This window comes from Lissotriton vulgaris, chromosome 6 (assembly GCF_964263255.1).
Source record: "Lissotriton vulgaris chromosome 6, aLisVul1.2, whole genome shotgun sequence".
NCBI lineage: Eukaryota > Metazoa > Chordata > Amphibia > Caudata > Salamandridae > Lissotriton > Lissotriton vulgaris.
This window is the reverse complement of record NC_141694.1, coordinates 562550730-562576209: the sequence shown is the minus strand read 5'-3', so window position 1 is coordinate 562576209 and position 25480 is coordinate 562550730. Positions and strand designations below refer to the sequence as shown.

Sequence of the window (25480 nt, the reverse complement as noted above, 5' to 3'; positions counted from 1 at the left end):
ATGGATTCAGGACAGACCATAGTACAGACTCCGCCCTGATAAAATCCACAGAGGAATTAGGAGAAACTCTGGACCATGGAGGCATTGCAGCACTAATCCTGTTGGACCTGTCCACGGCCTTCGATACGGTCCACCATGATGTTTTGATGAGCCGTTTGTCGGAATGCGAGGTGCAAGGAAATGCTTAGAACATCCTGAAATCCTTCCTTACAGAAAGAATTCAAACTGTGGACCTAGATAAAGCCCACTCAAAACATTTCTCCCTTCTGTGTGGAGTACCACAGGGCTCCTCCCTAAGTCCCACACTGTTTAATGTCTATGTGGCACCTCTGGCAGCTTTGATCAGATCCTTTGGATTCCAGCTGACATCATACACAGATGACACGCAAATAGTAGTGTCACTACGACCTGGACAAGAGGTTGAGAAAGGAAAAGATTCCATGACTGCATGAATGCAGTTAGGCTGTGGATGACCACGAACCGTTTGAAGCTAAACTCAAGTAAAACGGATTTCCTTATTCTTGGCAATATTAACATAAAACATAACATATTGGTGGTCAGAAGAACTAGGGACTCTCCTGAGCCAACTAGGAAGGCAAAAAAACAGGGGGTCGTGGTTGACACTAAACTTACCTTCGGGGACCAGGTATATGCGGTTGTTTCTGCTAGTTTCCACCTTATTAAAATGATAAGAAAAATAATGTCATTCTTACCAGCAGACACTCAAAGGATAGTGATAACATTTCTAATCCTGTGCGTGTGGACTACTGAAATAGTCTTTACATAAATATCCAAAGGAAACACCTAAACAGGCTTCAACTCCTGTAAAATGTGGCAGCCAGACTGCCAAAGTTTGCTTCGGTCAAACAATAAATGAAACGGTTACTCTGGCTCCCAGTTAAACAAAAGATTCAATTAAAATCCCTGTGTACGGTCCTGAAGACCCTCCAAGGAATAGGCCCGGACCACCTGAAACAGCGTTTTCAATGGTACATTCCCAGAAGACCCCTGCACTCGTACGGAGCCAAAGGAGCGGTTATACCCCCAGCTAAAAAAAGCCAAGTGGGGTGGTAGAAGTTTCATCACGTGCTGCCAGGTCCTGGAATAAACTTCCTTTTCACCTTAGGAATATCACTGAGCTGATGACATTTAGGAAGGGACTGAAAACCTGGCTTTTTGCTACATAGGTCATCACACACTTTGTCGATTGGAAAGCAGTAGCCAGCGACAGGACACCCTCGGGTAACCGTTGTGCTTAAGAAATTAAATTAACATAACCTAACATAATATATCAATCTTAATAATTTGTAGGAATTGTGAATTGTGAAAGCATTCCTTACTAATAATCCTAAGTTGTCTAACTAGGATGTACTTCACTTTGAGGATGAGTTGAGGACAAAAGCGTTACAGCAAATCCCTTTTTTGGATGTTGCACACAGACACCAGATCGAGTGTCTATCCAGCTGGGTGAGTGGAGTTTCACACAGCTTTATTAAAGCACAGGGCATTCATGCCCTCTATTAGGTAAGTCATAGACTTTTAGTTGGGTATCCCATCTATAAAATAAAGTCAGGATTTCCTCTTTTATGAGCAACAAATTCCAGGTGCATTTCCACAAACAATGTAGCAGTTTGTTCCTATAACTTGCTGTAGCCTAATTACACTACATGAGTGTAAATTAATACAAAATTAGACGTAATTGTGGGAAATGCATCTCACACACTGTAGATACAAGTAAGTAACTCATTCTCTTATAGGTTATTTGTTCAATGGCAAGGGTTAGTCAGAGCTTATTAAACCAAAGGGTGATGTGGGCTGTCCTTTTTCCCATGTAAAGCAGTAAGTTGCTTGGCCTCTCCCACCATATGTCTATTGAGGGACCAACAATTCTGCCTTTTTGGGAGATTTTACACATTGCGGAATTAGGGCCCTGCAGAGCCCTGTACCACCCCTAACGCATATGTCTCTGATTCAGCATCTGTAATCACACAACACAGTTATGTCACACATGTTGAGTACACAGAAAAAGAAGTGTGTTTTGCTGTAGATTTCTCTTTGTGTGCTTGTACAGTATTTAGATTGTAGCCTATCACACAGTGATAAAATGTAGCTGGCGAACATGGGCTGAATGAGAGCACTGCACATGCTGCACAGGGCCATGCCCATCTGCAAGAGCTTCTCTCTCTCTCTGCTAAGCCTGTGTAACGAGGCCCAGCACGTGGAGGCAAAAAACAGAGGCAGTCCTTTACCTTATGTTGGGGGTAGAGACAGTAGATATAGTTCTTATGGGGATGTTCAGCATGCAGCCTCTTCTTACCGCATGATCCACACGACCTGACGATACCTTTCTTTGAAGAATCCAATATTTTTGGTAGAAATCTGAAGAATTGAAAAAGAAACTGAGCAGAGCTCAGGGAGACTCTCTGTCACACGACATGCAGTAGAAAATTTGAGAAACCTAGCCTCTATTGGGAGTGTTCTACAGGGTGCTGTCACCTGAATGGCTACTACTTAAGTTTGGTTCTTTTTTACAAAAGAAAAGGGCTAGGCAACTGCAGTGACGGTTCATTGCATTGTAGCCTATGGTAGTATTAACTACTGGTTTTATAAGTATTTTGTGGGACTTACACTACGATAACGGGGATGATTCAAGCATGTGAGTTTATGAAAGATCCAATACTTGAGAATCTATTCCACTTAGAAAGGAAGTTCACAGGCTGGTAGAAACCCTTGATTGACTACTTCTATTTAGTGGAATTCATGTTTCATCCAACCAAGTCTGCGGGATTTACACCTCTTTCACTAAACGTCCCTTCACCCGCCAAAGCTCTGTGAGTCACCCCCAGTTAGGATGTCAGCCACATCTCACTATCACGAACCATGACCAGGTGCAGATTTAAACTAAGCTCTATCTCCAATGAAAGAATAGACACGTATATGGATGTCCTGCCCCACTACAAAGGCTGGTATGGGTGGTATTGGGATGATTTTCCAAAGTTTTCTAAAGGGCACTTGATACCACATGTTCTCTGGAATATTTCTAATCGTTTTTATTTGTAAAATAAAAAGGTTTATCTATTCAATACCCCATTGGAGACATGCTCGCACACACTGCAAACACAGCAGGCATTAAGAGAGAGCTCAGAAAAAGTGCATTTTTTTTAAGGTAGCTGAAATCCAATTCAGCAAATTTTGAGGACTTGCATAAATATAAAATATCCATTTAGCATTTTCTATTTAGAATCCTGAATCCAGATTGAAAATCAAATCTTACAAATACTTTGTCAACACTGCTACATTTATAAATATTACAGCCTCTGCAAATACAGGTACCATCAAACTCTGTTCTGCTTTAACACATGCTTGCTTAATCTAGTTCACAAACTATAAAATAAAGCGTAGTGAAGCTGTGCTACAAGATTATATACCTCAAGATTAGGGACTTTCAACTCCTCTCCCCAAATGATGCGTCTATGCCAACTGATTCTTATGTGACCAAGGCACCTTGCCAAACACACTGACGATGAGCCAAATTACCCAAATATTAAAATAATATCTAACCTTGACCAACACCAATTACCTAATTTCTTCCCAGTGTAAAAAATCACCATGATTAGGAAAAGCTATTAAAAGAGCTTTTGTTTACCCCAACCAATTGAAGTCAGTCATCATTAAGGAACACATAATTGGCAACATACCAATCCAGCGTCTGCTCCCAGTTTAACAGTGAAACTACCACCATTAAAATAATTAATTATATCACATACTGAATCAAAGAGATGAATCTATATGTGTTATGTTATATTAATCATCAGCCTCTCATACAGGCAGATTAGTTTGACCACCTTAGAATCACATGGTTTTTCAGGGCTTGTTCCACATAGTCTGCCTGTTACAGCTCCTGGTAAGTAACATTCACATGGTCCATCCACCAATCCTCGGCCTGCCACCGGTAATGATGTAGCTCCTGCTCGATGGGCCACATCGAAATGTGTAATAAGTGATCAAAGAAATGCATGAAGATATTAGTCCTAGCAGCGACCTGTATAGTCTGATGGAAGTGCGGTTGTAGATGGTTGTGACTAGGGTCATCAATTTCATCACTTGTCCTGGGAAAGGGAACACTTTCGACTGAGCAGTATCAGTTCATACTGCTCAGTAAAATATGGTACTGTTGAGAAATAGAGAAGATTTGGCCTTGTTCAGAATGAGCTCCAATCAATGAGAGAGTGCCAGGCAGGCATTTGTTGAGTCTTCCGTTTCCTTTGTTGTCAAATCTTTCATCAGCCAGTCATCCAAGTACAGACATACCTGCCAGTATTTCTTCCACTAATAATGCACATATCTAATATAATTTTAGGATGTTCATAGAGGTCATCTTTGTAATGATGTTGGAACTCAACTTGATCATATTCTGGGACACATTGGATTTTCAGCTGCTGTGGAGTGTACACTGTGTGGGACTGCTTCCTCTCCGAAACAATTTCCTGAACATCATCTTCCACTTCTTTATACTTTCCAAAATATAAATGGATGTATAGTCCAATAACTTCAGAGAGGAGGTGGTGGTGGTGGTGGTGGTGGGGGTGCACAAAGCTCAGTGACTCCTACGGCGATGTCAGAATGGAGATATCTCTAAATTTCAGAGTTCCAGCCGTACAAACCACTGCAGATGTCACTGCAGAAACTACAGTTGACAGCAAGAAAGCACCATTTGGCAATGAGAAGACAACAGACAAAAAGATGCCTGTCAATGAGAAGGTGGTGATTGTCGAAAACAGCGAGGGACCATCAACAAAGAGATGACTAGAGACAAGGTTGTCAATGGAGGGATTGTCGATGATGAGGATGCCATCAAGGACCATGAGGCTGTCAACGGGGAAAAAGTTCTCATTGAGAAAGTGGCTGTTGATGCAGAGATGATCGGGATGCCTGAAGAGCAGATGACTCAAACTCCTTCATTGTCCACAAGGATGCCGACGATGACTGTTTCCACTGGAAAGTTGGCAGGATATTCTCATGCATTGTTTCAGACACAGAGCCAAAAGGATGTTCAGGGCTTGCATCAAGGGAGGCTTCTTTGTAGCAGAGTCAGATTTATGAAGTGTCAGTACAGTGAGTATTTCAGGCAGCTTTAGGTGCTTTCTTTTCTGCACCTTTTTAGCAAAAATGCCTGAAGGGGCACTACTTGCAGAATCATTGCCTGGCAAGCGATAGCCCCTGTGATGGAGGCATCTCTCTTGTGCTCTTGCAAATATAACCTTTGATGCCTGTCCCTGTTACATAAAGCTTTGAATTTGATACGGAAGATTGATAGATGGCACATTTTAATGGCTTACATATGGTAGTTAAATACACAAGGTGTGGCTCATCAGTGAAGATCTTTTTTAAATCACAAGCTGAACATGCTGTGAAGAGAGAAATCTTCTCTCTAAGAACCTGGCATCTAGACTGAAATTTACCCTGGCCCAGTTGGCGAAACACCCAGAAACAACTCACTAAAAATCAGAGATCTAAGCAGGCAATTGGAAAATTGTCTGGGGCATTTGAGGTGAAAATGTACAATCCTGTATTTTTTAGGCAAATGTAGCTGAAAGAGCAGTAGTCTTTTAAGGCACACCCTCACATTTAAAGATAGGGTAAAAAAAATCTAAGCTATGGTGACCTCTAACGGAGTGACAGTGTTAGGTGCATTCACCTAACTGACTAAAGTGTAGATGTTTTTCAATGGGGTGAATGCACTACTAACCTAACCAACTAGTTTGGGCCTATGGCCTAAATATTTTAATGTTAACTACTGGAGAATCCCAGCCTGATGACAGAGAATAATCAAAGCTTGTGACTCAATGAAAGATCCACTGCTGGAGAAGCTCTCAATCATCCATGGCCTAAAGATTTCCAAGAAAAAGCCTACACATAAACGGGGGAGCATATTATAAGCTGCATGAATTGCAGGATTGACTGAGGATTTGAAGATATCTAGGAACTTTTGTTATTTTGAGAGAAATCATCAGATTAGCTGTGAATGCATTTCAAGCCACGGAAAGGAAGCTTGAGAGTCATGTTCTGTAGATGCATCTGTCCCTCTCTTAAAGGTCAGGTCACGCAGCCTGAAGAGACTTTGTACAATGAAGAGCAATGTGAGACTTTTAGAAATGGGAGATATAAAATCACTTACTCTCAAGCATGGATACAGGAAGAACTAATCTTAGTGGTAATTCCTGTGTAAGTATCTTAGTAATATTAAAAAGTGTTAGGGCAATTAGGACATTAAAATGGCCCAAGTGATAGAAGGCATGGGTACGTGACGGGCAAGACAGAGGTCACCACATCTAGCTCAGTACCCATTATACCGAAAGAGAGATAGGCACTTGTTTCCACCTGGAGAACGGACCAGAGTGACTTGGGACAGATAGAGCAAGTGGTTTTATGTGCAAGAAAGGGATGGTGAATCACATGCAGTGTCCTTCTCTCCTCTTATACACAGGGTTTATTTTTGAGCTTCTCTTAAACAGACCCTCCAGCATATCGCGATGTCGCGATTCGCAAAATAATCGCGAAATATGCAGAGTAGCACAATGACCGCGATATTTCATTTTTCGGCCGCGAAAAAAGGTCTCGAAAGACAACAAACCAAATCATGGCCTCTGATTGGCTGTAAGTGCACTACGTGGTGCCGTACAGCCCTACTTGCTGATTTGGAGGAGTAATTGAAAAAAACCTTTGCCTGATTAGAGGGGTCAGTCAGAGCAGCTCATGGCTCCAGCGAGATTTTCAACGCTGAGTGGGGGTATTTATACAGTGGGGCTCCGCACACCCAGCCTGAAAGGCATGGTCAATCTCACACAAATAGCGTTTAAATATATCTGTCTCATCCTCAAGCCGGTGTAGTCTGACCTGGATTTTCACTCGTCGAGAATCTTTTTTAAATTGCTGCAGTAATTCTCTCACAGTCTCCGGGTTGCCAATTGTCACGAAGATATACTTGCTTCCTAACCCAGAAATTAAAGAAACAACAGAAGTCAAAGTTCTTGTGCAGTTTGTCGTATCAAGTAAACAGGCTACTGGATGCAGGCAGTTTCTACTGTAAAATAAATGCACAATCGAAGAGTGGAGTAATCCTAAGTCCTTATGTATCGCAACTGGTTCTTATGTAAAACACTCTGACACCTTCGGGTAATGTTCACGCTATAGAAAATCGCATTAAATAAATAAAAATAAATAAAAGTGAAAGAGGATGCTTAGAGCGCCAGCTCTAGCACATTTGGCATTCTTCTTCAAGGGTGGCTCCTTTGCTGGTGGCAGTAAAGCATGCAGTATTAGCTGGGCAGCAGGGGCACAAGGGGAGTCTCCATGTCGATGCAGCAGCAGTGTAATTGATGCCTTACAAGTAAGGCAGCTGTTAATAGGGTATGGACATAAGAGATTGTGGACGAGCCATTAGAGCAGTAGTAGTCTGAGATTGTCACTAACCAGGCCGCCGCAGTGTAGGGGGTGCAGCTTAATCTGCACGGCAGTCGTATAAGGATCCCTATGTCAGCAGTAGTAGTGTGGAAGCCCATTAGCTAGGCAGCAGTAATGTAAGTGATGGAGCTACGGTGCAAGCAAGGCCTCTTAGCTGTGTAGCAGTAGTTTATATGATCTTAGTTCGACTGCAGTAATGAATGAGTGCACTGGGCGGGCAGTAGAAGTGTATGTGGCCTGTGAGTAATTGAACAAGCCTTTGCCTTATTAGAGGGGTCAGAGCAGCTCATGGGTCCGGCGAGATGTTCACTGTTGAGTGAGGGTATTGATACAGTGGGGCTCCTGACACCAGGCCTGAAAGGCATGGTCAATCTCAAACAAAAACGTTTTAATATATTTGTCTCATCCTCAAGCTGGTGTTGTCTGACCGGGATTTTCACTCTTCGAGAATCTTTTTTAAATTGCTGCAGTAATTCTCTTGCATTCGCCGGAATGCCAATTGTCACGAAGAGACTTGTTTCCTAACCCACCAATTAAAGAAACAACAGAAATCAAAGGTCATGTGCTTTTTGCCTCAGTAAACAGGCTAGTGGATGCGGTCAGTTTCTACTGTTAAATGCACAATGGAAGAGCATACTGAAGATGAGGGTTATCTTTCTCCGCTGGATTACCGAGGATTTAATTCTTAAATTGTATCATATTTGAGAAGTTTTGAATCAACTCCACAAGTAGAACTTCTACCCTTTTTTTCTGGAGTCTGTGATGTTTTCGAATCAAAGTCTTCATTCATGATTTTGGGCAAGGTATGGCCGGACACTTGGAAGACATTCTGTTCCAGCCTTGGGGGGGGAGGTTGCTCGCAGAGGAGCTGTGGTGGTAATAGTTTCATATTTGGGATGTAGACTGGACACACAGCACTTGTCAGTCACATTGAGGTGGGGGTATTGTGAAAGGGCTTCCACCCACCCCAAATCCACTGTCTGCGTAGAGCTATATTTAACATGCTTACTATTAACCATGGCAATGCACTTCCAACCACAATGATCCCGTGCTCTAGGGCGCCTAAGGAAGAGATGTTATGCCTCATGGGTTCAGGAGGCAGTGGTGGCCAGCAGGGGTGCGTACATGGGTGCTAGAACATCCCAGGGGGAAATAGAACCCCCTCTCATGAGGCTAGGATTGGAGAGGTGCTTCCATAGAGCTGCAGGCACTTCAAACATGCCTATTTCAAAGTGGAATACTCTGCTAAAACATTTTTCATCAATTTAAAGCTGAAAATGAATGATTAAGAAGAAAATAAAGTACCGCAAAAATGCCGCATAATTTCCATATTTGTGCCGCTAAATCTCCATATTTGTGCTGCTAAATTTTCTAATCTATGCCGCATTATCCTGGTGGTCTGATTAAACCATACAACCATACTTACAGCATTTTACATAAAATAGGTCACAAACATCATTTGGGACGAATTTTACTTCATGGGTTGCAGCTGTGGATATTATTTGCACAATTTCACCCCTACAGATCAACCTGCCTTCGTCTAATATGACTGCCAAATGTCCACTCTGCAATGGAACAGTTTGTGGAATACGGTTTGGAAAAGTCATGCAATCTGGTGGTCCAGGTAGCTTGGTGTTATTGTGGAGTTATGAGCTGCTGCTGGGTGCATAAGGGGGTCTGGTCCTGCCACCATCTTGAGCTGTGTATCCTATAGATGTGCAATTAATGTACTTGATGTACTAGTGCATTAATTTCTTTTGGGTCTAGAGTACTGGATTCTTGTTAGCATAAAAGTGCAGTGATCATTTCCAGCAATATTTACACAACATTAGGGGAATTGAAAAAAGGTAAACTTTTGGGTCACTCACCTTTGAGGATCCAAGATGTACAGTTGTAGCAGTAGCCGTTGCAGCAGCAACTAATTCAGACGCATCAGTCTGGTAAAGGATACTCCACAGGAAGGCTACAGAAGTCATGATAAGATGAAGGATTGACAGGACTCCGCTACGTGCTTCTGATAAGTGCTTTTGGTCAATGTTCACTAAAAGCTGAAGGTAAAATGAGATGTAAAAACTCACGGGTATTATACATAGAGTAAGAATTCTAAAGAGACGATAAATAATCAAAACATTGCGAGTAAGGCTGCATCTAATTACCAATTTTAGAAATTAATTTCAAGGATTAGGAGTTATGCGAGCAGCCTTCCAATGCTGCACAGAGTTGAAGGTTTGCCACAGAAGTTGGCCTTTGGCCAGGCCCTTCACCCAAAACCATTATGGGCTGCAACTACCTGCTGCAGCCGGAGCCCTTTCAGTATTTTTTCTTCTGGCAAAAGTCCTATCTTCCCCCTTAACTTTTTTCCCACCTACATCAACATACAAGAAATTTGATATGCCAAACTTTAGGTGACCAAACATTTTTCCTGCTACCTTTTATATAGATCCATTAACAGGAATCGCAAATTATATGCACATCAAAAAATGGGTTTACAATTGAAACTGCGGGGTGGGGTGTAACTAACTTTGGAATTTCTAAAGTTTGTGTAGTTCAAGTTTGCTTTGTATAGCAATAATAAATTAAGTTTTCCTATAACTAAGCTTTAACCCTTGCTTTTTCATTGTGTGTATATATATATATATATCCACACACACACTCTCTTTCTATAGATATGTATGTATATATATATATATATATATATATATATATATATATATAGAGAGAGAGAGAGAGAGAGAGAGAGAGAGAGAGAGAGAGAGAGAGAGAGAGAGAGAGAGAGAGAGAGAGAGAGAGAGAGAGAGAGAGAGAGAGAGAGAGAGAGAGAGAGAGAGAGAGAGAGAGAGAGAGAGGTAAAGAGAGATATAGAGGGAAGAGTGAGAGGGAGGGGAAACATAACAGGTAACTATGCAATATGGTTCAATACTGCCATAAAGGGTTCTGGTGACATCATAAACTGCAAGGCCATAGGCTTGTGTTTCCTTTTTATTGAACCAGAAAGTAAATCAGAATAAATATTGTGCACAATATTCAGCATACATCTATGTTTTTGTGATGGTTTGCCAATCTTACTTGTGTTTCTTGACACTTCCCCTACCAGAATGAGCTACAGAAGAGGGGAAAGGGTGGAGTCCCTGTTTACCTCCTGCAAAAGGTCTCCCTGTAGCAGCCAATGTTTGCTGGCTACCTCTGCCTTGTGAAGAATGTTTATGCTGATATAATTTTTGTTGTTGTAGCTGGAGCTGTTGAGACTATTGAGGGGTTTGAACTCTCTTGGAGATAATATAGTCTATTGTGGTTCCTGTACTCTTTTTTTCTTTTCTAGACCTACAGCTTCCATGATCTCCATATCAGTCTTAATCAGCTGCATCTCCATCAGTGTGAAGAATAAAAAATGATGGTACCAGAAAAAAGATAGTTTAAAATGCAATTCTGCACTACAAGCATTAGGCAAGTGAGCCTTAGATATGAGGATCGTCAGATGGTAAACCTTGGCAGCTACAATGAGCAGCAATGCAGGAGGAATCTGCAGGAGCACTAGTAATCTGGTTTGAGACCATCATTCCTTCTAGTAGTACCTCCTGAAGTAGTACCTCTGTCTTCACAAAGAGCCCTGTCAGAGAAATATTGCAATGAATTCAAAAGGGGCCTGTATTATCTCCTAAGTAAAGCTTCTGCCTCTTTACAGAATCTAGGTTTGCTCTCCTTTTCAAGAGAAACTGTTGAAGTAAAGTAGTTGAGTGTTACTTTCTTGCAACCAAATCAATTACAGAATCTGGATGCGGAGCTAAGACAAAATTATCCTGATTCTTGCAGCAGCAGCTTTAATTGAAGGTGGTGTCAGGAAGAGCTCTAGGCCAAGTTCCATAAACACAGAAACAGAGGATGCCATGGTCTAACTGTAGAGCAGTGACAAAGTGTTCCAAAAAATGACAAACTGTTGTTGAAACCATAGACAGTGGAATATTTAATTTTTGCTGTTTCCCACACTAGATCACACAAATCAGGTAGGATTGGAGAGTGTCTACTGTAGAATGAAAAGAAAGAAGATCTTAGAAGATCTGGAAGTGATGGGCCATGGTGTAAGGTGTTTGTGACAGGAGTGCGACCTGTAGCTTGAACGAAAATGGCTGGAGTTGTGTCTGCAACACTGAGATAGAGTGCGCAATTTCCTTCTTGGCACAGTTTCACTCACAAGTCTAACCAGAGAAGATAGCATCTAGAAGTTGTGCTGTGAGTTCTGTTGCTAACAAAGTTGTAATTGGTTCAGTTCACAGACGGTTACAGCTGGCAATGGTCCTGTAGGTACTGGCACAGCTGGCACAGATGCTGCTGGTGGTGGTGATATGTGTCTGGAACAAGATGTAACAGGTAATAAAGATGACGAGAGATTCAATGGTGATACTGTAAGAAACTAGCTCTATATATACTACACCAAAATGAGGTATAGTGTGTATAGAGTCCAAGTGTCCCCAGAGGTAGGCAGAGGTTGAAGTTAGATAGAACCTTACTCTCTAAAAGTAGTAGCTAGGTTGAGCAGTAAGGCAGTATCAGAGGACAGTGTTAAGCATTTGATGTACACACTCAGTCAGCAAATGATTTCACACACTCAAGAACAGAACTCTAGGCCAATTGTTTTTGTATAAAAATATACTATGTGGGGGCGTGGCCTGGCGGGAACCAACATGGCCACATAACATCGTGGCACTGCTGGGGGCGAACTGAAGGCCCCAAAAAATCCTACCCACATCCAGCCGTCTCATCGACTTCAAAGCTAGATTCCGCCGGCGGAGGTGCTCCGGAGTCGGGGGGATGTTGTCCGGTCCCTCTCCGACTGTGGACGGCACCGAGGCGGTTCCCAACGGTAGGGAGTCCCCAGGAGGCCTACGCAGGAGGAGTGAAGGGGAGCACCGTATTGACAGCAGCCCCTCCGGTGACATTGCTTTGAGCCTTCCGGCGGAGGGCAGAGGCCGGCAACAAGACACACACATCGGAGAGCAGGGGGCCCAGGGGGAAGGGTCTCTGACCCAAGTGGAGGTGGGAAGAGGCAGCCCGAGTCAACCGAGACTGGTGGTGGTAGAAGCGTTGCTGTAGACCCCCGATCCAGGGGGTGAGTCGCGTGGACTGTGGGGAGGGGACCCCTAACGGCGGCGGTTCCCGGGGGTGGTCGGACCCCGGGACGGAAGGCGCCACATACCCATGTGCTGCACAGTTGGCCCCCAGCAGGAGATCCAGGGGGAGAGCAACAACAGCGCGCGGGAGGGGGGGGCGCCCTCGCGCTATAGAGGAGGCCGGAGATTGAGCTTCAGTGACCGACGCGAGGAGACCGCACGGACAGTCGAGAGTCAAGGCAGTATACACGCAGACGCGTGCCAGGACAGGGGTGGACGGCGCCAGGAGCACACGGTCAGAGTAGTCGCGGGGTGTCCGTGGACGCGGGAAGTGGTGCGTTTCCTCCGCCACCTTGTGAGCAGTATCCAGGACAGCCATGAAGGCCAAAAAATCCACCACCACGCAAACCAACACAATGGACAATGATACGGCCTTGGCGGGTTGGGGGGCGGAGACAAATGCGGCAGAACCCTCCCTTACCTCCATCATGCAGGCCATACAAACTCTGGGCACCACACTGGAGACCAAGATCGACAAAGTGACCATTGAGATGGCGCTGCAACGGACGGACCTAAATAAAACATCAGAGAAGGCCACTCAGAACACCACGGACATTGTGGAGCTTCAGTGCACCACCAAGCTGTAGCAACAGCAGGTCCAGCACCTGACCCATCAACAGAAGCAAGCAGCGGCCAGACTGGAGGACAAGGAAGGAAGGGCCCGTAGGAATAATAAACGGGTGGTGGGAGTTCCGGAGAAAATGGGAGGGCCGAGTGCTGATCTGTTCCTGGAGGACCTTATTTTAAAACATCCCAAGCCCAACGACTCAACGTTTTTCGTCATTCAGCGGGCACACCGGGCGCTGATTCCTCCGCCTCGTCCAGGCTCCCCCGAGAACGATAGTCGCCCGGATCCTCAATTCTAGGGACCGGGACGCCATTTTGCGGGCGGCCTGCCTACATGGAGACCTTCGAATTGACAACGCCACTATTAGATTCTTTCCCGACTTTACCCTTAAGGTTCAACAGGAGCGCCGCTCATTTGATGGAGTCAAGAAAGAGCTTCGTGATCGTGGCATTAAATATATGATGTTCTTCCAGGCACGCCTCAAGCTTCTAGCAAACGGAAAATCCTTCTTCTTCACGTCCCCAGAGGAGGTTCACGCCTGGCTGGAGGAGAAAGTACAGCAATCAGGTGATCCAAGGCCGGGAGACAGCTGGAGGAACACTGTCGCCCAGTCTCCGACTTCTTCTACAAGCTCAACGGGGAGGGAGCGTCGGATGCCAGGCGGTCCTCGAATGTCTGGTAGGACCAGGGCGCGGAGTCTGTCTGCCTCACCGGACATTGGATGAAGCTGCTGAGGGCGTCCCGGTGTGAGGGGCCCAGACGGAGTGCACGTAAAGTATATTGACTCTGCTGTGTGTAAGACTGCTAGGACACTGATGTGGCGAGGGGACCAAGTCCTAAAAGGTGGCTCGAAGGTGTGTCTGATCTATATCGGACATGTCACAGCGAACTGGTAGCAATATATGGGGGGAGAGGGCTGGTTCGAGTATCCACTCAGGAGGCTTACATTTCTTGCCCTGTTCCTTATCACGACATGGTGAGACAGCTAGATCAGCTAGATCGATATGGCTTTGGGCGGGTGAGACCCTCAGGTTGCCAGACTGGTTGTAGCACACACTCCCTAGGTTTTCGTTGTATGGGCTACAGGCGCTCTGCTTGTTGGGGTATGTTGGGCCATGTTGGCCTGAGAAGCAGGGTAGCAGGGTGGGGGGGGAGGGGTTCAGTAGGTTGGGGGGGAATATTGAATGTTTGCTTTATGTTTCTGCACGGAATAGTTCTTTTGGCTCCGACGGCACTGAAGGTGGGCATGCGGGTGGTGGGATGCCGTGGGGATGGGCAACCGTTCTTAAAGTTCTTTCTGCTAGATGTCAATGATGCACATATCAAGGGCGCAAAAGGTCACTGTATTGTCCTGGAACTTTAACGGCCTGCAGAATAAGATTAAGCGCGCCATGGTCCTTCAGTATCTCCATAGGCACGCCCCAGATATAGTTCTCTTCCAGGAGACTCACCTGATAGGGAACCATTACAAGGCACTTAATAGATTTGTATGCACGCTAAGGGCCCATGCAGGTTTCACCACTGGCTCCAGGGGTGCTGGGATCCTAATTAAAAATTCCCTTCCACTGGTGATTGGGCGACAATGGCTAGACCCACTGGGGCGCTATGCTGCAGTTTCTGGGCAGTGGAAGGGTCAGACGATTAACCTTTGCTCACTTTATATTCCCCCAAAACTGCACAGCACCACTCTCCCTGACATTGGGAAACTGCTCCTGGATATGCCGGCTGGAGTCCTGCTCTTAGGGGGGGATATGCATGATGTCATGGCTAGGGACATTGATAGGTCACAGACTCTGCCTGTCCCGGGGGGTGCCATCTCCGAGATTTTGTGCATGCTATGGGATTGGTGGTCCTGTGGAGGGCGCATAATCCTCACCTTCGACAATACACACACATATCCGCAGCGCATGGTTCGGGGTCCAGAATCGACTACCTCTTCACACAGGTGAGTCACATGGGCCTCTTTCACATTGGTTGTCATAAGGCAAGAGGTATATCCGATCACTCCCCGTGGGGGTGCAATTATGGGGCCCGGGGAGGGAGTGGACTAATCCCCCCAGGCTCGACGCCTTTCTGTTTAAGGACCAGGAGTTTCAGGAGCAGTTCCGGGAGCGCGTAGACCAATATTTTGAGGAGAACATGGACTCAGTTAGCTCACACGGGATTGTATGGGAGGCTTACAAGACTGTGCCTAGGGGTTTTGTACAGGTGGAGATGGGGAAACGTCGAAAGGACAAATATGCACAAATTGACAGAGTTTCACGCCTTAGAGGGCGCTAGGGGGAAACGCAGGAGCAGGAACGTAGACACAGGCTGAGGTTCGCGGAAAAAGAACTGAAGGATGTGCTATCTGACCAGGCGAGATCGTGCGTAATAGCTACCCAGAGGCGTGTTTATGACTTAGGGGACAAAGCCAATACAATGATAGCCTGGCTCGAGAAACGAGACAGGGAGCGTAATTGGGTGCCTGGGATTCGAGCGACAGATGGGACTGTGAAAGACACAAGTGTGGACATAGCGGAGGAGTTTGTGCTTTATTATGAGGCGGTTTATCGGCCGCAAACTAAAAGGCGGAAGTGGGAGTGTGATGAATTTCTGGCCCCCTTACAGATGCCTACCCTGGATTCGGCAGATAGGGACATCTTGGAGTCCGAAATTGCAGTGAAGGAGATAGAAGATGCCATGGGAGATTTGCAGACAGGGAAGGCGCCGGGCCCCAACGGGTTCCCGGCAGAGGCGTTTGGATGTGTGACGAGTAGAGTTCCTCCACATATGTTACGAATGTTTAATGAGGCTAAACAGGAGGGGATGCTCCCCAAGGATCTTAGGTCTGCAACGATCGTTGTAATCCATAAATCCGGCAAACCGCAGGATTTGTGCAGCTCATACAGGCCCATATCACTGCTTGATTATGAAACAAAGGCCCTCAGTAAGATTCTGGCCACCAGATTGGGGCGGCTGTTCAGTCCCTGATCCACCCGGATCAATCGGGCTTTATGTCGCACAGGAGCACGAGGCTTAACTTGAGGGGCCTTTTTGCAGTGTTGCAGGCGGTGTCTGACCGCCCGAGCGTACCGGCGGCCCTGCTGTCTCTAGACGCCCATATGGCCTTTGATAGTATGGAATGGCAGTACATATAAGCAGATTTGGCCAAACTGGGCTTTGGAGTCAACTTCCGGACGTGGGTGAGGCTGCTGTACACCGAGCTGCTTGCGAGGGTCCGTGTCAACGGCGCCCTCTCCAGGGAGTTTCGACTGGGGCGGGGCACGAGGCAGGGCTGTCCGCTCTCCCCAACCTTGTTCGCCTTGGCCCTGGAACCGTTGGCGACCTGGGTGAGGACGGACCCCATGGTGTGGGGCATTGACCTGGGGGGCAGCTGGGAAGAGTGTATATCATTATACGCTGATGACGTTTTATTGTATGTCCAAAGGCCAGCCACCTCCATCCAGAGGCTGATGCTAATTTTGCGCACGTTCGGTGAGTACTTCGGATATCTTATCAATTGGGATAAGTCCCTGGGTCATGTGTTGGCGGGGCCGCGGCCGAGCTTAGCTGAGGAATGTAGGGGGCTGGTTTGGAAGGAGTTATTCCGATATCTAGGCATCTGGGTTACAAAGTCGGAAGCAGAGTTCCTGCGCCTGAACATGTCGGCTCAATTGGAGCGGTTATAAGGGGATGTCAAGCAATGGAGAACCCTCTCGCTCTCCTTGATGGGGCGCGCTGTCTTATTTAAAATGATGGCCCTTCCCCGTCTGCTATATATTCTGCAAGACATGCCATACACCAACATCAACATCACGGGGAGCAAATCCCAGACTATACCCCGCTGGAAGACCCCATGATCGACAAAACCATTTCCCTCATGTACAAAAAGCTAATCAATAACTTGACTGACCCCCTGGGACCTCTGCGGGAAAAATGGGAATCCGATGTTGGGCTATTGGAGGAAGATGAGTGGAGGGAGGCACTACAGATTTCCCGGGAGTTGGCGATTAGTGCCCAGTTCAGGCTGGTTCAGCTACGCATATTGCACCGTTCCTACACCCCACGCACAACACAATACCGGATAAGTTATATGGACTCACAGTTTTGCTTGAGGGGATGTGGGGAGGAGGGCAGCTTCTTTCATATTTTGTGGGATCGCGCGAGAGTCCGGCATTTTGGTCCAGGCTGACAGACAATGTCGGAAGTGGTGGGCGCGGAGGTTCCATTAGAAGCCAGATGGCATATTTTGGATGTGACGAGGGACATCACTTGGCCGAAGTGGGATAAGGTTTGGCTGGCATTAGTGAGTATGGTCGCCAAAAGAAACATAGCAAGACTGTGGGGTAGTGATGTCTTGCCAACGGTGGAGGACTGGGGCGAGATCTAGACTGGTGCCGGCGGGCCGAAAAAGTAATATATAAAAGCAGAGGATGCCCCAAGAAATTGGGTAAAAATATGGGCGGCATGGAGACTGTATAGGGGAGAATCAATGGATACCCAGTCTGTGTCTGACTCCGGCTAATATTGTGTATATAGGTTGGTCTTTATTTGCTGATCGCACTGTATATGATGACCTTATGAGTCACTCTGCCTCCTCTATGCCCACTGACCTTATGACGCTGATTACTGAGGGCATGTCATGGACTTGAGTTTTCTGTAGGGATCGAACTGGTGCTGATGATTTTATGATGGCCTTCTCCATTTATATGTCCTCCGAGCTTCAGATGCTGACTAATGGGCGAATATCCTGGTCTTTGTTTGCAGGTCACATTGTTGACGATGATTGTATGATTGACTTTGTCTTTTATGTGCCAATGTGTTTTCGATGCAGACTAATGTGCGATTTTTATGGAGCCTTTTACTACAATAAAAAGATTTTCAAAAAAAATATATATATACTGTTGTTTATTTTTAGAACCAAGCAAGCCTGGCACAGGTGAGCATTAAATACTTCTCAGTAATAAGTTACTGGATATAGAACAGTTTGAAAATGCGATAGAAATTGTACTTTGTTTGATTTACAGGGGAGCAGTAGTATGCAACTCTTAGCTAATACAGTACATTGGATTGAAAAGGCTTTTTCAGTAAATTACAGGTAAGTTACTTTTTCATTACTTTTTCTAACTCAGTACTGGATGCCTAGATTCAGCACTCAGACATTTCTTGGAAACAGGCGAGAAAACACGTTTTGGTTATTTGTACGATTTTTAAAGAAAACTGGGTTGTTTTTTTGGAGGGCAAATTGTCAATGTTGTCCTATGGAGGAAAAACAGGTTATCGGTTTGCAGGTAAGTAAACAACTGTGGGAGTTAAGGTTCTGGGGTTAGAAGCAGGGGTCTCCCAGGGTTAGTGATGCACTGTAATTGCACCCTCAGCTGCACTAGGGCGGCTGGGTGCAGAGTGTTGAGGCCCAATGTTATCCTATGGAGGATAGGGGACCTCCGGGTGGTGGCTGCTGGCAAGCAGGCCACGAGGTTGTGTGAGCAAAGCTCCTAGGGTTTAGTTCAGGGCAAGTTGGGTACCAAAGCAGCACCAAAGGTGCACCCTCGGCAGCACTAGGGCGGTCCGGTGCAGGGTGCTGTTTTGAGGTCGGGTGCCCTGTTGTTTCCAATAAAGAACCTCCGGGACAAAGAAACACTGCAGGCTTGGGGACGAGTCTCTTCTGGGTGTGACCACCACTTTGAGGGGAAAGTTGGGATGTCATGGGTGGTTAGGCACCGTTGGTTTGGGCACACAAGGTCGTGGGGCGTCGGGTGCAGGGGTGCCTTGGGACGTCGGATTTTCTTGCCCACTCTGGTCGCGGTACGGGGGGTCCTCTGGATTGAGGCTGCAGGCGTCATCTGGAGGCTTGAGGCAGGTCAGGTGTCATCGGATCTCGGGTCAGGATCGCCGGGGGCATCTCCTTGTGGTGTTTTTCCACTCGAGTTTAGGCCGGGTATAGCGGGTGCAGAGTGGGCTGGATTCACGGTCTCTGGCTGGCACCAGAAGCTGCAGTTTGAACAAGTCTGGTGTTCACAGGAGATTCAGTCTTTGAAGTGAAGGCAGGCAGGTCCTTCAGGGTTTTTGAGGTTGCTGGCTGCAGGACACAACAGGATTTTGAAGGAGCAGGTTCAAAGGGAGTGGGTGTTGTCCTCTTGTTAGCTGTACACGACTCTTCACTTCTTTTTCTTCTCTTCTTTTCTTGTTGTTGCTGGACCTCAGGAAGGAAGGTCCAGGGTGCCCCCTAAATACTAAATTTAGGGGTGTTACAGGTAGGTAAAGGTCAGGGACCAATGGGTCCCTACCCTGGGGTGGGTACACCCCCTATTATGCCACTCTCCAGTGGGATGGGGCAGGAGCCTGTACCTGGTTGGCTGGGTCCCCCATCCTCAAGATGGTTGTGCTTCACCTCGCCTCCCCCACCTTAGGGGTGGAGTTGGCAGAGGTGGGCACACCCCTCTTCCTCACTTGTTTTTCCCTCCGTTTCTCCCGCCCAAAGTGGGGGGTACAACCAGTAGGGACCAGTTGCTGAAAGCAGCAAATGGTCTGGAGAGGCTCACAAAGGCGGCAGGCCTTTGAAGCTTCCCTTTTGTGAACCCTGCCGATCCTGGGGGAGGAGGCTTGGCATCTCGTCCCAGGATGTGCATTGTTTCAGGCACCCGAGAGCAGCAGCTCTTGACGCAGAGGTCCAGAAGCAGCCTAAGCAGCCACTCAATCAGGTCACTAGAAGTTGGTTGAGTTTCAGGGGGCATCTCTAAGATGCCCTCTGTGGTGCATTTTACATTAAATCCCACACTGGCATCAGTGGGGGTTTAATGTGCTGTGAAGTTTGATACCAAACTTCCCAGTCTTCAGTGTAGCTATGGTGCTGTGGAGTTCGTAATTACAAACTCCCAGCACCAAATACTCTTAATGGCAGCACAACATTTACAGTGCTCAGGGATGGACTTGGGTACGGTAGGGGTACAAGGCTCATGCACCTGTACCCTCACCACTGGCATAGGGCACCCAGCTAGAGGAGTGACTGATATATGCCAGGGCAGTGGTTTGTGGACATGGCACACAGGGATGTCGACTCTTCACCTTGTTCTGCACCAAGACATGCAGCCTGAAAGGCAGTGTGTGAGTGTCAGGGTACAGGGCCTTTAAGGGTGGCACAATAAGTGCTGCAGCCCTTATAGGCCTTCTCTGGTCACAGTGCCCTGGGTACCTGTGCTACCATTTACCAGGGGCTGACATGTGGCCAGAGATGCCAATTGGGTTTAGGCTTCAATGCAGTTTTTAGGTAAGGAACATAGGCCCTGGGTATATGATTAGCAGGAGCCCAGGGCACACTCAGTCAAAGAACATCAGCAATTTAGCATACAGGAGAGTATGACTAGGAATACTCCGAATCTGGACTCTTCCTCCTCTTAAGCTTCCTAACCCATTCTGCAGAACAATTCAGCCAGAACAATGTTGTAGATACTGCTGAATGTCTTGGCCCAGAGAACTCCTTCGATATTGATAGCCTTGGTGCCTTCGGCGTCAATCCTTGTCTTTACGGCAAAACGGTGCCAACTGTCCCTGTACTTGATGACGGCTGGGAACAATTATCTTTTGCATTCCTGGATTTTTTTCTGAATCTCCCCCCTTAAAGTCCTTAGAGTCCTTAAAGAAAGAGGATCAAGCTTTGGTAGAGAAAGACCCCATATCTGTTCCCTTCCGATCTCCTTGATGTTGACTATGCCACCTGCACTGGCCCTCTTAAAGCTCATGGTGACCTATCTTCTTCCCATCCTTGAGAGTTCTTTTTGACACCTTCTGCAAGTGGAGAAATGTCTGCACGTTATGGGAATACGAGAGTCAGAATAATGTTGGAGCAAATTCTTAATTATTAAATAATGACTACTTAGTAGCATAAATGATGTGCATTTGTGTTCTCCTTAGGTTGACCAAACCAGGCCCTCACTCAATTTTCAAACTGAAATGTGACCGTGTTTTCATTCTTTTTTTATTTAAACTTGTTTTATTAGCATTTTCCATAGAAAATAAAGAAACACAAATACAAATAAATATTGCTATGCTATGGTATGTGGATTTTTCAAGGGCATGGCACCCGTAGGCCTCCCAGCACTGGCTAAGACATAGCCTTGCATTGGGACAAGTGGTGAAACATAGGAGGGCTATTAACGTGGATATAGCGATGCTTTTAACCATTTTTTAGGTCTCGGCTAAAGACGCGCGGAAGCGCGTCTCCGCCGAGATCTTATGTCACCGAGCGTGCTTCCCAGGAGACACTCCTGGCCGCGCGCAGGCGATTCTAAACTGGCACGCGCATTAGTACGAGCGCTGCGCGAGGCTCCCACACAACACACGCATACATAGAAACAGAAGCGCTCACGCACGCACATACATACATACATACAGAACACCCCCACTCATACACACACACACACACACACACACACACACACACGCGCGAGCGCCGGCCCCCCCTCTCCCCTTTAACTTACTGTGGCAATCTGGGGGACTCCGCTCTCCGCACCGGCAGGGAGAGTTGACGCTGCGGCTCCTATCCCGGGACTCCCTCTTTGTCAAGGGAGCCCCGCAACACGCGTGCAACGTCCTGTTGTCGGCCCCGGGGGCTCTCCACGCTCGCAGGAGCCCCGGGCCGCTCCACGCATTTCCTCCGCCTGCCTCCTCTTCCGGTCCGGACGCGGCTCCGCCCCCGTAACAGGCGACCTTGCCTGACTTCCGGTGCGGCCGCGGCGGAATTCCGGGGGCAGTAAGAGTTATTGTATATTTGGCTGCTAAATGAAAGCGTGTCCATCTGCCACTGACATTTAAATTTACTAAAAATATGTGAATATGCCCTAAATCCAAATGTAAATTTAATTTAGCTAAAAACTATTATTATTTTAAGTGAAATTAATGTTTTCATGTAAATCAGAACCCATGCTGAACAGTTTGTTTCGGCATTACTGTTTGCATGACATATTTTTATCTTTTTGAAGGAAATGTACTACTTTTGAGTAGAGAAGTAGTCTAAAGCGTGATTTAACACATGCTGCTCGAAATGTGAACTTGGCGTGGTACAGACAGTTTCAGTGTGTTTCCTTGTTTTCTCTGTTTTGACATTATGCACTAGTTCTAGCTGTGGAAGGAAGCTGTAGTGAGTGCAGAGTAGTGAGTGTGAGTAGTGAGTGCAGAGTAGTGAGTGCAGAGTAGTGAGTGCAGAGTGCAGAGTAGTGAGTGCAGAGTAGTGAGTGCAGAATAGTGAGTGCAGAGTAGTGAGTGCAGAGTAGTGAGTGCAGAGTAGTGAGTGCAGAGTGCAGAGTAGTGAGTGCAGAGTGCAGAGTAGTGAGTGCAGAGTGCAGAGTGCAGAGTGCAGAGTAGTGAGTGCAGAGTGCAGAGTAGTGAGTGCAGAGTAGTGAGTGCAGAATAGTGAGTGCAGAGTAGTGAGTGCAGAGTAGTGAGTGCAGAGTAGTGAGTGCAGAGTGCAGAGTAGTGAGTGCAGAGTAGTGAGTGCAGAGTAGTGAGTGCAGAGTAGTGAGTGCAGAGTAGTGAGTGCAGAGTAGTGAGTGCAGAGTAGTGAGTGCAGAGTAGTGAGTGCAGAGTTGCAGAGTAGTGAGTGCAGAGTGCAGAGTAGTGAGTGCAGAGTAGTGAATGCAGAGTAGTGAGTGCAGAGTGCAGAGTAGTGAGTGCAGAGTAGTGAGTGCAGAGTAGTGAGTGCAGAGTAGTGAGTGCAGAGTAGTGAGTGCAGAGTGCAGAGTAGTGAGTGCAGAGTGCAGAGTAGTGAGTGCAGAGTAGTGAGTGCAGAGTAGTGAGTGCAGAGTAGTGAGTGCAGAGTAGTGAGTGCAGAGTAGTGAGTGCAGAGTAGTGAGTAGTGAGTGCAGAGTAGTGAGTGCAGAGTAGTGAGTGCAGAGTAGTGAGTAGTGAGTGCAGAGTAGTGAGTAGTGAGTGCAGAGTAGTGAGTAGTGAGTGCAGAGTAGTGAGTAGTGAGTGCAGAGTAGTGAGTGCAGAGTAGTGAGTGCAGAGTAGTGAGTGCAGAGTAGTGAGTGCAGAGTAGTGAGTGCAGAGTAGTGAGTGCAGAGTGCAGAGTAGTGAGTGCAGAGTGCAGAGTAGTGAGTGCAGAGTAGCGAGTGCAGAGTAGCGAGTGCAGAGTAGTGAGTGCAGAGTAGTGAGTGCAGAGTAGTGAGTGCAGGGTAGTGAGTGCAGAGTGCAGAGTAGTGAGTGCAGAGTAGTGAGTGCAGAGTAGTGAGTGCAGAGTGCAGAGTAGTGAGTGCAGAGTAGTGAGTGCAGAGTGCAGAGTAGTGAGTGCAGAGTAGTGAGTGCAGAGTAGTGAGTGCAGAGTAGTGAGTGCAGAGTAGTGAGTGCAGAGTGCAGAGTAGTGAGTGCAGAGTGCAGAGTAGTGAGTGCAGAGTGCAGAGTAGTGAGTGCAGAGTGCAGAGTAGTGAGTGCAGAGTAGTGAGTGCAGAGTAGTGAGTGCAGAGTAGTGAGTGCAGAGTAGTGAGTGCAGAGTAGTGAGTGCAGAGTAGTGAGTGCAGAGTGCAGAGTAGTGAGTGCAGAGTAGTGAGTGCAGAGTAGTGAGTGCATAGTAGTGAGTGCATAGTAGTGAGTGCAGAGTAGTGAGTGCAGAGTAGTGAGTGCAGAGTAGTGAGTGCAGAGTAGTGAGTGCAGAGTAGTGAGTGCCGAGTAGTGAGTGCAGAGTAGTGAGTGCAGAGTAGTGAGTGCAGAGTGCAGAGTAGTGAGTGCAGAGTAGTGAGTGCAGAGTGCAGAGTAGTGAGTGCAGAGTAGTGAGTGCAGAGTGCAGAGTAGTGAGTGCAGAGTAGTGAGTGCAGAGTAGTGAGTGCAGAGTAGTGAGTGCAGAGTAGTGAGTGCAGAGTGCAGAGTAGTGAGTGCAGAGTGCAGAGTAGTGAGTGCAGAGTGCAGAGTAGTGAGTGCAGAGTAGTGAGTGCAGAGTAGTGAGTGCAGAGTAGTGAGTGCAGAGTAGTGAGTGCAGAGTAGTGAGTGCAGAGTGCAGAGTAGTGAGTGCAGAGTAGTGAGTGCAGAGTAGTGAGTGCAGAGTGCAGAGTAGTGAGTGCAGAGTAGTGAGTGCAGAGTGCAGAGTAGTGAGTGCAGAGTAGTGAGTGCAGAGTAGTGAGTGCAGAGTAGTGAGTGCAGAGTAGTGAGTGCAGAGTAGTGAGTGCAGAGTAGTGAGTGCAGAGTGCAGAATAGTGAGTGCAGAGTGCAGAGTAGTGAGTGCAGAGTGCAGAGTAGTGAGTGCAGAGTGCAGAGTAGTGAGTGCAGAGTGCAGAGTAGTGAGTGCAGAGTAGTGAGTGCAGAGTAGTGAGTGCAGAGTAGTGAGTGCAGAGTAGTGAGTGCAGCAGAGTGCAGAGTAGTGAGTGCAGAGTAGTGAGTGCAGAGTAGTGAGTGCAGAGTAGTGAGTGCAGAGTAGTGAGTGCCGAGTAGTGAGTGCCGAGTAGTGAGTGCCGAGTAGTGAGTGCAGAGTAGTGAGTGCAGAGTAGTGAGTGCAGAGTAGTGAGTGCAGAGTGCAGAGTAGTGAGTGCAGAGTGCAGAGTAGTGAGTGCAGAGTGCAGAGTAGTGAGTGCAGAGTAGTGAGTGCAGAGTAGTGAGTGCAGAGTAGTGAGTGCAGAGTGCAGAGTAGTGAGTGCAGAGTGCAGAGTAGAGAGTGCAGAGTGCAGAGTAGTGAGTGCAGAGTAGTGAGTGCAGAGTAGTGAGTGCAGAGTAGTGAGTGCAGAGTGCAGAGTAGTGAGTGCAGAGTGCAGAGTAGTGAGTGCAGAGTGCAGAGTAGTGAGTGCAGAGTGCAGAGTAGTGAGTGCAGAGTGCAGAGTAGTGAGTGCAGAGTGCAGAGTAGTGAGTGCAGAGTGCAGAGTAGTGAGTGCAGAGTGCAGAGTAGTGAGTGCAGAGTGCAGAGTAGTGAGTGCAGAGTAGTGAGTGCAGAGTAGTGAGTGCAGAGTAGTGAGTGCAGAGTAGTGAGTGCAGAGTGCAGAGTAGTGAGTGCAGAGTGCAGAGTAGTGAGTGCAGAGTGCAGAGTAGTGAGTGCAGAGTAGTGAGTGTGCAGAGTAGTGAGTGTGCAGAGTAGTGAGTGTGCAGAGTGAGTGTGCAGAGCAGTGAGTGCAGGTGCAGAGTGGTGTGTGCTGTTTAGTGCAGAGTGCTGTGTATTGGCAATGTAAATGACAATGCCATTTATTTATGATTTAAAGAAAAAAAAAGAAATGTCATGAGCAATGCCAATTGCTCTACCTTTAATGATGCCGAGACCATTGCATTGCAAATGCTTGTTCTGAACTGTGTTTCATTGTGAAGGCTTGTCCTGCTTTGATGGTTGGGCCCT

General features: G+C 46.9%; 1 protein-coding gene across 2 annotated transcripts in view; it reads right to left on the bottom strand.

Annotated features, from left to right (window-relative positions):
* The window catches only part of DOP1A (DOP1 leucine zipper like protein A), a 1079867-nt gene that overhangs the window by 404402 nt on the left and 649985 nt on the right, over window positions 1-25480 (bottom strand). For both annotated transcript variants that reach the window (XM_086926553.1, XM_086926552.1), the window contains one exon: window positions 9333-9512. In XM_086926553.1, the coding sequence (XP_086782679.1) occupies window positions 9333-9512 (180 nt within the window). The remainder of the gene's footprint in view (window positions 1-9332; window positions 9513-25480) is intronic.